Source organism: Thermobia domestica, chromosome 11, assembly GCF_964235325.1.
Source record: "Thermobia domestica chromosome 11, izTheDome1.hap1.1, whole genome shotgun sequence".
NCBI classification, from domain to species: domain Eukaryota; kingdom Metazoa; phylum Arthropoda; class Insecta; order Zygentoma; family Lepismatidae; genus Thermobia; species Thermobia domestica.
This window is the reverse complement of record NC_137464.1, coordinates 171,102,682-171,118,948: the sequence shown is the minus strand read 5'-3', so window position 1 is coordinate 171,118,948 and position 16,267 is coordinate 171,102,682. Positions and strand designations below refer to the sequence as shown.

The window sequence follows — 16,267 nt, the reverse complement described above, 5'->3', positions numbered from 1 at the left end:
GCACATATACATCACAAGTCCTATTCAACATCTTCACGTGCACAGGACATGTGCAGTGCACACGTCCTGCACAAATGATTTCCACGTTCCGCACAGTTGATTTACACGTTACACGTATTCGATTTACATGTAGTGCACAGGTGATTTACATCTAGGACAGCGGTGATTTACACGTAGCACACAGGTGATTTACACGCAGTACCCAGATGATTTACATGTAGGAAAGAGGGGATTTACATGTAGCACATAGGTGATTTACATGTACGATAGAGGTGATTTACACGCAATACCCAGGTGATTTACATGTAGGACAGAGGTTATTTACATGTAGAACACGTGATTTACACGCAGTAAATGCACAATTGCACGGATGCAACATGTGCATTATCTGTATAAATGCACGCCTGTACATGTGATGCACATAAGCGTCACAGGTCCTATTCAACATCTTCACGTGCACAGTACATGTGTATTGGACACGTCCTGCACAAGTGATTTACGCCTTCCGCACAGTTGATTTACACGTAGCACGTATTTGATTTACATGTAGGACAGAGGTGATTTACATGTAGTACATGTACAATTGCACGGATGCAACATGTGCATCATCTGTATAAATGTACGCCTGTACATGTGATGCACATATACATCACAAGTCCTATTCAACATCTTCACGTGCACAGGACATGTGCAGTGCACACGTCCTGCACAAATGATTTCCACGTTCCGCACAGTTGATTTACACGTTACACGTATTCGATTTACATGTAGTGCACAGGTGATTTACATCTAGGACAGCGGTGATTTACACGTAGCACACAGGTGATTTACACGCAGTACCCAGATGATTTACATGTAGGAAAGAGGGGATTTACATGTAGCACATAGGTGATTTACATGTACGATAGAGGTGATTTACACGCAATACCCAGGTGATTTACATGTAGGACAGAGGTTATTTACATGTAGAACACATGTGATTTACACGCAGTAAATGCACAATTGCACGGATGCAACATGTGCATTATCTGTATAAATGCACGCCTGTACATGTGATGCACATAAGCGTCACAGGTCCTATTCAACATCTTCACGTGCACAGTACATGTGTATTGGACACGTCCTGCACAAGTGATTTACGCCTTCCGCACAGTTGATTTACACGTAGCACGTATTTGATTTACATGTAGGACAGAGGTGATTTACATGTAGTACATGTACAATTGCACGGATGCAACATGTGCATCATCTGTATAAATGTACGCCTGTACATGTGATGCACATAAGCGTCACAGGTCCTATTCAACATCTTCACGTGCACAGTACATGTGCAGTGCACACGTCCTGCACAAGTGATTTACGCCTTCCGCACAGTTGATTTACACGTAGCACGTATTTGATTTACATGTAGGACAGAGGTGATTTACATGTAGTACATGTACAATTGCACGGATGCAACATGTGCATCATCTGTATAAATGTACGCCTGTACATGTGATGCACATAAGCGTCACAGGTCCTATTCAACATCTTCACGTGCACAGTACATGTGTATTGTACACGTCCTGCACAAGTGATTTACGCCTTCCGCACAGTTGATTTACACGTAGCACGTATTTGATTTACATGTAGGACAGAGGTGATTTACATGTAGTACATGTACAATTGCACGGATGCAACATGTGCATCATCTGTATAAATGTACGCCTGTACATGTGATGCACATAAGCGTCACAGGTTCTATTCAACATCTTCACGTGCAGAGTACATGTGTAGTGTACACGTCCTGCACAAGTGATTTACGCCTTCCGCACAGTTGATTTACACGTAGCACGTATTTGATTTACATGTAGGACAGAGGTGATTTACATGTAGTACATGTACAATTGCACGGATGCTACATGTGCATCATCTGTATAAATGTACGCCTGTACATGTGATGCACATAAGCGTCACAGGTCCTATTCAACATCTTCACGTGCACAGTACATGTGCAGTGCACACGTCCTGCACAAGTGATTTACGCCTTTCGCACAGTTGATTTACACGTAGCACGTATTTGATTTACATGAACGACAGAGGTGATTTACATGTAGTACATGTACAATTGCACGGATGCAACATGTGCATCATCTGTATAAATGTACGCCTGTACATGTGATGCACATAAGCGTCACAGGTTCTATTCAACATCTTCGGATGCGCAATACCTACCATGCACACGTCCTGCACAAGTGATTTACACCTTCCGCACATTTGATTTACACGCAGTACCGAGAGGATTTTCATGTAGGACACAGGTGATTTCCTCGTAGTGTAGAGGTGATGTAAAAGCATATTAGAGATACAACGAAAAAAAAGGAGTTTATATATTTGGTGCCTTACGCAGTTCAAATACAACATTGTAAACGTCTTCTTGAAAAGTAACAGAGTTACATGTAACGAAAAAGCAATTATATACTTACCCAAAATTACTGACTCGTGCACTACTCTACCGCACCATTAACGTTCCAGGTCAGTAATCCCAAAGTTCTATATTCCAATCCCCCCCCCCTCAAAAGGCAGCTACAGCATATTCTCGTCACCTGAAGACGAGACAATATGGTACTCTGACGAAACTTTGTTTATCAGTAGCGTATATATTAACAAACCACTGTCACGAGCATTTAGACAATATTTTTCTTTCTTCCTACACATATATCATTATAGACTTTTCATTTTGCTATGCAGCATATTGGGTATCGTACCATTAGGGCCTGGAAGTTGAAGACCTTACCTAAAAAAATTTTTAAAAAGCCTAAACATATTAAGAAAATGACCTAAATTTGGAAAAAAATACTTAAAATATGATAAAATCAATAATGATACACTTAATGTGTATAATATTTAAATAATACACAATTCTGGTGATATGTTGAACAGAAAAAAAATTGCAAATTTGCATTTTCGTCGCCCTGTTTCTGCTGTTCATTTTGAACTACTTGGAGGACAATCCTCACAAGCATCTACTGTCTGGTCATACCTACTATACCTGCTCCAGTCATTCAAGGGTTCCTATTGTCAGAGATTATTACAGAAAACTATGTTTAAGAGTTTCTAATTGAGAATGGGCAGCAAAACTGTAGTTGAAAAAAGGTCAAGTACCAAAACCAGCTGTTAAGACTTAAAGGGAAATGGGGACCAATAAGCCAAATATGACTTAAAACTAAGCATTTTCTGGCCTAAAATGACCCGAAATTAACATATATTATGGTGTTCCTCTTACCTTCGGGCACTTGGGAAAAACTATCTTTAACTTCCGACCCCTATATATGATACTGAAAATATTAAGAAAGAAAAAACTCATACTTGTCTGAATAATTAGGTTCTGAACTTATAAACAGTTGTGGTTTGCATATATATTTTTTTCTTTTAATACAGTGCTTGGTTTGTCAACATAGCTTTTACATAGTATGATTTCATCAAAAGCCATCATGGAGCTATTTCAGATTTAAAATATATGCTTGATAAAGCAAAGTGGCCTCAACTCAATCACAAGTGAAACTAGATTTTAAACAAAATCCAAGTGCAAAAATGTTTATATATTCTATTAACCGTAACTTGGTGCAACTCCGCTGTAATTTTATGGAAATAGTAGGTATTACAACATTGATAACAACTGATTATATATATATATCTATACATTTATTTCTTATTAAATATAAAAAGTAATCTACAAGATGGTTGTAGTTTTTTTTTCTTTCTTTTAATTTACTTTCTCCGATAAATCCTTGGCCTCAGTCCTCTGCATCCTGTAAAGAGAAGTTTTAAAAGTAATACAGTAAGTGCAGACACTAAATCAATCTATTTAAACTAAATCACAGTCATATTCTTAGCATAGTTTGAGATTAAGAATTTAAATATGGTCCATCCAAATTATACATGCCATACCATTTTCTCCAGAAACAAAGCTAAAGACTACCATTTAAGCTCAATAAATCACCACCATCAGCATCTCTGAAATAAGATTTCTTAGGGTATTGAATCAATTCCAGTAAGAGTATTTAAATTAGCAATTTGAAAACGAGGCTGGCTTTTTATCGACAGGTGGCAATCCTGTGCAAACGTGTGTTGAAAACACTGGTAGAACATCTCATGAGTAAATGGTACTAAATGCACTGACCTTGAATGACATTGACAAGTGTGGGTTTAAGTACACGTAAAACTGAGTTATTACAACAGGAGTAAATGTATGAGCATGCTTGTTCACCCCGTGCTCATTCGTACGGACAGTGAAGGATGAGAATAAACTCAAGACTGGATGCAGTAAGAACTATGAGAAGTGAATTTGGTAGAGAAATTGAGGTGAATGTTCACGGATGATCGAAACACTACACTTCGAATGCCTTCTGAAAAGTTCAAAATGAAGACGAAAGCTGTGAGGCAACGCATAACGAAGAAAAATCTAGCACAAATGGAAGTTTTATGTTACCTAAGCTACGGGAAGTGGGTTGAAAGTAAGAAACAATATTCAGAGAAGCAAGCAAGATGAAAAAGATTTATTTTTGTGGCATGAACAACCAATAAAAACGTTGCCTTTTCCATATTATCAATTGTATATAACTGGCTGATCTCTACCACGTTATGCAAGATAGGCAGAAGTATATACAGTAGTGCACTCTGTATTCCTCTCTGCGAGCGGCCGAGGATGGTTTAGAGTATGAAATGCAAATAAGTTACGTACCTGCCCTTGAAATTATATTCATTTTCATACAAATTAAACGTTATAGGGGTTCAGATCCGACGGACTTCCTGTCAGTGCGCCCCTGACTTATATGACTCACAGTGAAACAAATTTATAAATCTTATTGCTATCAAGTACAATGGCATTATTAATAAATTTTTTTAGATATTCATATTTCAAGTCATGTTACTAGATACTGAGACACTGGAAGACTAAGTACTGCTTAAAATTTAACCCAAAATATGCAAAAACACAGTGGCAAATTTGTGTAAGAAAAAAAGATCCTATATCCTAGATAAGCGATCGGCAAAATCCATATTCTCTGTCTGCGTGCCTGTAAATCGAATAGTGCAATGACGGGACATCGGATTATCCTCCTTCCTAACTCAGCGTTGCAATCCTGACGTAAAGGTTTCTTCTTTTTTTCAACTAATATAATGTACATTTTGAATTTAAACAATACTAGTAAGATTCTTAAGAAACATTTCTTTTACTATCAATGAGTCAATTTCTTTTTATCATCAGGTGGTACAGTGTTCCACATAAATATCGCAACTCTATAGTAGTACAATACTTTAATTTATGCATTTGAAATCAATATTTCGCTGGTTACCTGCCTATCAGGCGTTAGTTTAAGGTTAGATTGATTATGCAGCAACCTGCAGAACATTGATTTCAAATGTATTGCATAAGATAAAATCTTAAAACTGTAGTCGAGTTGCGATATTTATATTGAACACTGTACAAGACGAAAAAAAAAAAATGAAATGTTCCTCTCTTTTCCGTCGATATTAACCTTTAAAAAAAAAAGAAAAAGTTTGTTTGTGTCATATAAGTCTACAAATTTCTAATAGTTTGTAAAATACATAATCGTTCTCGCAGAATAAGAAAAAAGTCTTAAAGATCATGAAATCTCAAACACCCCCGAATCGCCCAGTTTTGTTCTAGTGTCCTCTTTGAAAATGAGAACGCCGCTGGAGAGCGTTAATATACACGTTGAGAATAGGTGCGTATAAATTATAGAGAATAAAGTTGAAAGAATGACTGCGTCAAAGGTTTTTTTTTTCTGCTTATAAATTACCTACGAGAGCAAACACATTTTATACTCCGTTAGCTACTCGCACATATTTCAAGGTAAAAGCACAGTTCCGCACCTCCTTGCCCGCTAGGTCCCAAGTATGCAAAAATGTCCGCCCTGTTGCCGACTTCTGATGTAGATTATAGTGACAATTTAAAGCTTGGAGACCACTTGTTAACCGTTCTTATTTTGAAAACTGCTGCAAAATTGCATGTAAATATTAAAATAAAGGCTTACGAATACATGAAAACCAAACATCAGAGGTGATACGTACCTTCGTGACCTCCTTGTTTTGGCGTGGTGCAGCCAATCACTTATCGCTTCCCTGATTTGCTCCTCCGAACACTCAGGATATAATTTCTTTGCAGATGCTAGAAAAAAATGTACATATGACTATGTTGATATATATGAAATTATACATTCATTAGTAAACTTAAATCCTAAAATAAGAACATCAAAAGTGAGAAAGAGAAACCCTAACAACAATTTTGGTATGCAATCCTTTTCCGTCTGAATGATACCTTGGTAATGAGATATTTGCTGTATTTACGAGAGTATAATACTTCACGCAATTTTTATACGGAACAGATAAAGAAAAACTATTTCGCATACAGCATACAGAGAAGTTTATGCTCCGATTTCCCCCCCCCCCCTCCCACTGCCTCTCTGTATTGAAGATTACTGAAATTGTCATTCCCAGCAGTGAGTCACTCACCACACCAATGACTCCCCTCTCAATCTAATTGACATTTTTATCATTTGCAGCAATTGTCAGTGACTTTTTAAGTAAATAAAAAAGTGCAGTCATTACAAAGCATATACGACGTATGATATTTTCGTCTTACAAGTTTAAATAATGTGGGGAGAGGATTGCAAATATTTTGTGTGATCTGGAATTTAACCAACGGCCATGTTTCACATGCCTTTCAAAATTATTGTTTATAATGAGAATCATTGTTTTAAGGTAATAAAATTTGGAACAATTCAGCGGTATAATTCAGTAAATATAGTAGAATTTTATGGCTTCTACTAACGCCAGAAAAAGAACCTATCAAATTAAAAATTCCTCACTTATTGAAATAATTAAACATAACTGTACTCATCTCACTTTTCTTCTGTTTGTTTTGTTTTTGGTGGGGTCTGTGTTACTACAAACACTCAACTTACATTCTATTGCAAAACAGTATATTTTATATCAAAGAACAATTTGTTACTCAAAAAGAAACAATATACAGGGTGCTTCAGGAGGAAAGGTCAATAATTTGAGAGGCGGTCAGATTTGTCGACTACAACAATCAAGTTTACATAAACATATACGTTTTAAACCTTTGTTTCAGATATATCACTACATGAAGTTTAATGCATGGTGACAAGGGTACACTGCAATTATGTTGAAATGCGTACTGTGATACTATAAGACACGAGAATGGTAACTAATGTAAAGAGGACTGAGGAGGATACTACAGGATTAACACTACTCATAATTGGCACCAATGGTCCGCGGAAAACCAACATGCTTCATGCGAACAGTTACCAGATGGAACTTTCGTGTTGACAGTGCACCATACCTTCATCTTTTGCAAAATACTTTCCCTCCGTATTTGGAGGATAGTATTCTTTCTACGCATCATGTGATACCAAATGGACGGTGAACCGTTTTCACTCGACTATCACCCAGTGCCTTCACGCAAAATACTAGTCGTTGGATTGGATGTTTTGGGCTAGTCTAATGGCCACCTAGGCACCTGTTCTAACACCCTTGGGCTACTGTATGGGTGGTTGAAAGAAAAGGTGTACAGTGTTGGTAAATAACAGCGGGAACATAAAATTAATGAAACTGTTTCAACGTAACTCCAATGTACACATTTCCTTGTCCACATGTACCAAATTCATATAGTAATATCCCTGAAACAAAGTTTATATGGACTTCTTGTTCTGGACATGCTTGAGCACAACCTAATTATTGCCCTTTCCCAATAAACACCCTATAAACTATCAAGCATTGAAGACAATGCGATCACGATTAAAAAAAAAAATGCACAAAAAAATCTTACCAACAACAAACTTGTAGGTTTGTGTCTCCACAAACGACAGCTTCCTCACACAATTTATTCCCGACTTTCCTGTGAGGCTATACAGCTCAGCAACTTCATCCACCACGACACGACGAAGAATATTCTGTGCTAGTTGTTTTGGAGTTTTTCCACCACTCGCCAACATTTGAAACTGAAAGTAACATTGTATCGATTGTGCTGTGTTAATGCAGCGAAAAAATTTCATGCATATAAATAATATTTTTCAATATTTAGTTAATGTTAGAGCAAATAATCACCATAAATTATTTCTTGTGATTAAGTTATCTGCCAAGGTTACATATCTTTTATATGATGTGAAATGTGGTGGCAAAAATAAATCAGCAAATCTGATGAAAACTAGGATCCAATTTGGATAGATTAATACATCTTACTTTTAAACAATCAATGTTATTGGTAGTTTTTTTTTCAATGTTACTTTCGTTTGTTTGCTGAAGAAACCAACCTAGGAAATGCATTACATTTTTTGCCAACTCCACTGTTTTTACTTCATAGAGCATGTGGAGGAATGTAGTACTATCCGAGTTCCCATGATCGCTAAAGAAGATAATTCTTTAATGTGTGACTTTTTGAATGTGTCTTAATTCTGCAAATTTGATAAAATTATACATATACATAGTCAATATACACATACATTCTTAGTTGTTGAAAACTTTTTACACAATTTAACTTATAGAAAAAAACATGCATACGGATGAAACGTATTTAATAACTTCAAAATGTCAACTCTTACGACAATTTAGTATTCAGCACCAATGTTGTAAATGTCAAGTTTTTGTCTTACACATGAATATAGAAGCGAACAGTCAATATAAAAGTGAGCAGAAAGTGAAGTTTAATTTCAGAGCACAATAAGATAAATAACAGACACTCAATATTCTATTATTACAATGAAATAGTGAGAGTAGCAATATAAAAAGTATCATACAAACATCCCTTTCAAATTAATACAATTGCCATGACTTCAGAAAAATATGTATTTCGTAAATTCACAACCTTACTCATGCAAAGCGACGATTTTTTTTTTTTTTTTTAATTTAATAAGTTAGAACACTGAAATAGAAGATTGACGGACTGTGCCATCAGTACTACTTTTAGTTGTTTATATTCACAATGAGGAGTATTAATGGTGCTATCTAGTAGGAAAAAAAAATAACAATGGTAAATCTCATACAGGATGTACGCGAATCTGAACCTATAAAGTGGAGATAATCTATGTATCTCCGGAAAACTTAGGTCAAAGTTAGATCAAATTCAGTCACCAAAAATCGGGAGCATTCTGCTAGGGAGCGCTACATAACTAATTTCTGTGAAAACAATTTATTTTCTGAAATGTTATAAAGTCTATAAATGTCTACTCACGTAATATTGTCTTGGTTGCTCATTATAGGTAACTATTTCAGACTCCTGGATTTTTCACCTTTGTGCTCTAGAAAAGATACAACAGAGCTTCTAACAACATTGAGGATTTTCATTGACTTTCAATGGAAATCTTGAAGTTCCAGAAAGTTCTCGTCAGGACGTTTTCCGTGACCTTTTCAGGACGTTTTTACGAAACACTTTTATTTCCAGGGTTTCCAGGACGCGTGTGGACCTTGCATATTATGTACAGCAATATTGGAAGACGTTGGGATATGTTGGTGAATACCAACACACCTTAATGCCGAAACAATACTGCTGCACACACTGCTGAAAGAAAATGCTAACACAGCTTGCGTTACAAGAGTCTGGAGCACGGTAAGGTTCCTCAGCTAAGCTTCATTGAGGAAGAATAAGCACATAGGAAACAGAAAAAAAAATGAACAGAGGAGGATAGTAAAGAGCAAATTTTTAAAAAAAAAAGTAATAGTGAGGATTAGTGACTTGTCCCTTAAAAAATGCTATGACTTATTTAGCATATTGCTAATATGTAGCAACTTAAATCATCACTGGAACTGTCTTTGGCTTGTATTTTTAATAATGCAATCACTAAAAATATAGGAAATATAGGAGAAGATTAAAATATAGGACAAATATACACACATTTCCAAACAAATAAGAAAAAATAGGAAAAAGAGGACAGCTGGGAGCCCTGCATAACATCACTTAGGAACTAGTGTGTGCCTTATTCAAATATCCATGTTTCAGAATCGTGCGGCATTTGCGCATTAAAGCTTAGAGAGGCATTTCGGAAATGCTCCGGAAATTTGAAGTACTAATCAACTGCCTCTACAGAAATTGATGCGCAAATGCCGCACGATTCTGAAACGTGGATATTTGGATAGGACACATACTAGTTCCTATGTGACGCTTTGACCCGACCACGGTTGGTCCCATAGTACTGGAGCCATGGATCCTTAAAGTTAATTTTCTCACGTTTTCGGTAGTGTAACACCTAACAGTTGTACAACGTATTTAGCGCCATACTAATATATATAAATTAACTGGCCCGTGTGGACAAATAATAAATATCTCATGGCGTTTGTCGTATACATAATTAAAAACTTCCTATTAGTTTCCAAAAATAGCGGAAAAATTATAGTATGTAGATACGACCTAGTTTCCCACATTTAAGAAAATGAAAGTATTATGAAAGAAAACACTTCAATTTTTACCATATCTTTCTTACATATTACTACACAGTTATTTCGCGTCAAATCACATTTGTAATATGCTCAAATTTAAATTTTGTGTGTTCTCAAAACAAGTTTTAAAGTCAAATCTAGCACACACAATCCATTTACATTATTGTGGACAATTTAGTTTCAATTCACTATTTGGGAGGCGCGGTGGCTCAGTGGTAGAGCGTTCACCTCTGGTGCTTGGGGTCCCGGGTTCGATCCCAGCCCCCGCCAAGTGAGCTTTGTGGTGGACAAACACCGTGCTCGTGGGTTTTCTCGGGGTACTCCCGTTTTCTCCCACTTTCTTCATTCCACCATTTTACTCATCTCTCATTATCACCGTCTCCTTTAGCCTAACCGGCATAACCGTGGGACGTAAAACTCAAAGATTTCATTTCATTTTTTCAATTCACTATTTACAAAGATTCATAAGTGACTATGAAAAATTTAATAGCAGTGAAGGAAAAAATATCCTAACTAGATAACACTCATAAATCATTCAAACTCAGCTCTTTTTTGATAAGATTGTGCTTTTTCTCGTACTACTTTATTTTTTGTAAGAATCTACATAACGGGTTAAAGACATGACTGAACAGAGCTTTGATTTTTTTGTGAAGTGCAAATTTCGTGCATTATTACAGAGAGAGAGAGAGAGAGAGAAAAAAAAAATGACAATAGCATAACAGACAACAGGGCGCAAAATTTCAAAGTCAGACTCACTCGCCAATACAAAAATGATGGTCGCCAGTATCTCTCACGTACAAATTATGAGAGGTCCCCCTCCCATGGTCCTTGGTTTGACAAAGAGATTGCATTCGGGCATAAAATTTGAAACCAAGTTATCTATTCTAGGCACTGGGCTATCCCCCAGCTGTTCTAGCTTCAAAGACATCCAAGAGAAATTGTCCATTTGGACACGAAACCGGGGTTAACTGGTCACAAATGTGATTGCCGACTCACTCACGAAGGACTCTTGATAAAAATACGTTGTACTGATCTTTACATAAGCTTGCTTGTTAATAGCTATAATTGTCAAGAGTAGGGATGGCCAGAACCGGTTCCTGTTGGAACAGTTTTTCGGGTCTGAACGGATCCGGTTCTAGAAGATCCGGTTCAACAACCGGTTTTTCGGATCCAGGTCCGGAACCGGTTCTTCGGATCCAGGTCTGTAACCGGTTCTGGAACTGGGTTTTCGGATCCAGGTCTGGAACCGAAACTTTGTGACGATCCCTACACTAAACACGAGCTGCTGGAAGGCTGTGAACAGTGTGCTAGATGAAATGGTGGAAGCGACAGGCAGGCACCCAGGTGGCGGCCGCTTGTCTCATTTAGCTAAATTAACTGGGTAACTGGCAAACTTAATGGTTAAACAGGCAAATTGGCCAACTCATTTGGCTAAACACTCACTGGTGGACCAAAATAAAAACAAAAAACACTGGTGGACCAAAATAAAAACAAAAAAAAAACTGGTGGACCAAAATTGTTTTCTGGGGGCACAAGAGAGTTTGGGCGGGGAGAGCACAAGCGCATGGTCCTCTTTGCAGTGTTTTGAAGGTGAAATTTGTGGCTCCTTTACGGGTCTTTGGGGGCTTTCGGATCCAAGTCTGAAACCGGTTCCTAAGAACCGGTTCTGGAACCGGAACTTTGTGGCCATCCCTAGTCAAGAGTCATTTCAGAAGGACTAAAAGACAAACAGTTACACAAGTGAAAACATTATACAGAATTATATATATAAATCGGGAAACTCCATTGGGAAAATCCTGTTATTTAAATGTATTTGTGTGTAAAATTTGAAGGTCAACATATCATAATCACTAGGCTAAAACTGAGGTATTAAATTAAAAATTGGGTATGTAGATATTCAATAAAAGTAAAACAAAGTGAAATCCAAGCTGATGTTGGAAGCTACGTAGGCAGTTGATAAATTTTGCCAATTTCTATCAATATGTTTAAGCAGCCTTGGCTTCTTTATAAAACAAGTAGAAATATATAACTTGGTTTCATTTCGTATGTTTAGGCTTAAATTCCTTATGAAATACCAACGTTATCACGGAGAAGACTTTCGCTTAAAGAGACACCTCGAATTGCTACTTGCTTTACACCTGAAAGATGGACCGAGAATTGAACACGGGACCCCTCGATTAAAAGGTGAAAAGTAGATAAACGTAATGCGGATGGTTTGATATGTGGAAACGTCACCATAAAGTTCACACGATTTAAACATTTTTCTTTTTTTTTTTTCTTTCTTGTTTAAACCTTTTTTTTTTTCTGAAAAACCAGCTGGTTTAAACCAACCCTGCCTCGCAGAGTTATCTTTTGTGAAGTAAGTCACAGTGGAGATGTTACATGTGAGACCTACAGTAAAGAGTTGCCCTTAAGCTATATCCTGAATCAATTCGATCTATATTCAGATATCCTTTTTAAATATTGCATGTTGCAGTAAGGTCTTCAAAAAAATGCTTGTATGGGTTCACTCGAGCAGGCGGTTCTACCGAAAACAAAATTTATAGGTAAAATACGATGTGAAACACTTTTCGTAAAAGAAGCAGAGTGTAAATATAAGTAATTTCTGTCAGTGGATATCATATTGAAATACATTTTCAATGGTAGTGAACGTATTCTACATGTAACTATTTACTGAAGCGGAAGAATACAAGAATGCGAAGAAGGTGAAAATAAACTGTGGGAAAGTTCCGTTCGTGTTAGCAATGGACGACTGCGATAGATATAATGTAAGCATACGATTAGAGAGCGTCGATACGTGTGATAAAGAGCGTCGTATTATAGTTTTTCAAGCGTCATGGTAAGTGTAGAAAAGTAAAAATTCAGAGCATACGAATTTCTCCTCGCAGCAGACCATTTGTACGCGGGAAAGCAGTGAAGCCATTTTGAAATTAAGAATTACTACTATTATATAAGTGCTTTTGAAGGTAAAAATTATTGCAGATATTTAATGTATGTTTTCACTATCCTCGTTTATGCGTATGCCCTTGTTGCTGACCCGCCTGCTCAATACGAACGCACCCCTTTGATCCGCTCGGGCCTCCTGCTGCGCTCCTGCCCTGATTCGGTTAGATAGCATTCGTGCTTTTTAGTGGCCACCTAGACAAGTTGGTTCGTGGTTTATGCATTAGCTCCTCATTTAGTGCATGTTCTGCAAAAAGAAACCGGAAAATGCAATAAATGCGTGTAAATTTCATAGAACCGTTTGCTCGAGTAATGCCTTTATACCTTTCTTAAAAGATGGCTCAAGAAAAATACATGCATACGATCAGGTTCTATTTTAACGGCAAGGTTCTTGATTACTGGTCCCTTCCCATTGAGCAGTAATAAAGACAGAAAACAACGTGCCCTGCGGGGTTCTAACCCGCCTTCACTCGCTAACGCTCGCTCGGCAATACTGTATAAGTTAAATGCATAAACTTAGTACAGAAAGAAACCTACCCAGCTACTAATCTATATGGGGGACCAGTAATCTAGAACCTTCCCTATTTTAACTATTACCCCTAATTCCCATTCTGGATTTGGTAATGATACTAGCATACCTTGATTTGATTGTAAATTATCTCGGAGGTTCTGCCGTTGGAACACTACCTCCTTTCAAATGTAGGGTTATGTATGCATAATTTATTTCATGTTAAAAGGACTACGTGATAATGACTCTTGCAGATCTTTCTTTAAAGAGATGCAAATCATGACAGTGCCTTCAATGTATATCTATAGCTTCAATGTCCCCTCCAAAAACATAAAATGTCAACTAATAAATACTGCTTGAGAAGAACAGGATGCATGTGTATACGGCAACATTAACACCAGTTTTATTATTTAAACGGGTGCTTTATTAAATTTTACAAATTACAGTAAAATTAAGTTCATCACTCACCTGATTATAATATAATGTTGAATTCTTCGCCTTCAACAACATTGGACAAACACCACCACACCACAGCTCGTACCCGACCACACAAATAAGCGCGCCGTGCATGGCTAATACACAGCTCCAACCAGTGCGCATGCGTGATTCGAAATAAAAATTAAATTAATAACTAATAGAGAAAAATAATATTTTACTTCCAAACAATAATAATCTTATTAAGATTATTATATTTACATATCTTTTTGTATGTATATAATCAGACACATGTCTATTCGGTTCTCACGTCATTTATTACATCAAAGCGAACACTGCACATTTTTTATGCTACTGAGAGAGCCTATTTATAGCGTGTCGATTTATCTGATTGAATATTTATTCCAATGTACTTAAGCCTTCGAAAAATGCAGGTTACATTATATTGTTTATTTAGAATGAGTAATATAATAATTTTTAAAAAATTGAACTTTCAATTAAAAATACTATAGCCATATTTAATGTAAATATTAGCAGAATGAAACTAAATACACTTGCACGGTATTACGAATGTGTCATACACATGTGCAGTAGCTGTGCAAATGCACATGTGCACACAACGGCTTAAGCACGGGTTATATAAATGTGTACTGCATCCACGCAAATGCACATGTGTACATAACGGCTTAAGCACAGGTTATATAAATGTGTGCTTCATCCATGCTAATGCACATGTGCACATGCACTTCTTAATCACGGGTTATGTGCGTGTGCATCATCCACACAACTGCATATGTGCACATAACGGCTTAAGCACGAGATATACAAATCTGAGCTTCATCCATGATAATGCACATGTGCACGTGCACTTCTTAATCACGGGTTATGTACGTGTGCCTCATCTATGCAAATGCACATGTGCATATAACGGCTTAATGACGGGTTATATAAATGCGTTTTTCATCCATGCTAGTGCACATGTGCACGTGCACTTCTTAACCACTGGTTATGTACGTGTGCCTATTCTACGGAAATGCACATATGCACGAAACGGCTTAAACACGGGTTATATAAATGTGTGCTTCATCCATGCAAGTGAACATGTGCACATACATGACTTAGTCACATGTTATGTGCGTGCGCTTCATCTACGCAAATGCACATGTGCATATCACGGCTTATGCACGGGTTATATAAATGTGTGTTTCATCCATGGTAATGCACATGTGCACATGCACTTCTCAATCACGGGTTATGTACGTGTGCATCATCCACACAATGCATATGTGCATATAACGGCTTAAGCACGTGATATACAAATCTGTGCTTCATCCATGATAATGCACATGTGCACGTGCACTTCTTAATCACGGGTTATGTACGTATGCCTCATCTACACAAATGCACATGTGCATATAACGGCTTAATGACGGGTTATATAAATGCGTTTTTCATCCATGCTAGTGCACATGTGCACGTGCACTTCTTAACCACTGGTTATGTACGTGTGCCTATTCTACGGAAATGCACATATGCACGAAACGGCTTAAACACGGGTTATATAAATGTGTGCTTCATCCATGCAAGTGAACATGTGCACATACATGACTTAGTCACATGTTATGTGCGTGCGCTTCATCTACGCAAATGCACATGTGCATATCAAGGCTTATGCACGGGTTATATAAATGTGTGTTTCATCCATGGTAATGCACATGTGCACATGCACTTCTCAATCACGGGTTATGTACGTGTGCATCATCCACACAATGCATATGTGCATATAACGGCTTAAGCACGTGATATACAAATCTGTGCTTCATCCATGATAATGCACATGTGCACGTGCACTTCTTAATCACGGGTTATGTACGTATGCCTCATCTACACAAATGCACATGTGCATATAACGGCTTAATGACG

At 37.2% G+C, this 16,267-nt stretch overlaps 1 protein-coding gene across 2 annotated transcripts; it reads right to left on the bottom strand.

The window, feature by feature from the left end:
• Positions 1–3,671: 3,671 nt before the first annotated feature.
• On the bottom strand, positions 3,672–15,997 carry LOC145664560 (uncharacterized). Of its 2 annotated transcripts, XM_081731331.1 has the most exons (4): positions 14,378–15,996; positions 7,856–8,027; positions 6,076–6,172; positions 3,672–3,791 (listed from the first exon to the last, which is right to left on the bottom strand). In XM_081731331.1, exons 1-4 carry the CDS (start codon positions 14,507–14,509, stop codon positions 3,746–3,748), a joined length of 447 nt encoding a protein of 148 aa, XP_081587457.1. In that variant the 5' UTR covers positions 14,510–15,996; the 3' UTR covers positions 3,672–3,745. The 2 variants fall into 2 exon arrangements, with proteins under 2 accessions (XP_081587457.1, XP_081587456.1); XM_081731330.1 differs by lacking the exon at positions 3,672–3,791 and having other exon boundaries at positions 5,736–6,172; positions 14,378–15,997.
• Positions 15,998–16,267: the final 270 nt, after the last annotated feature.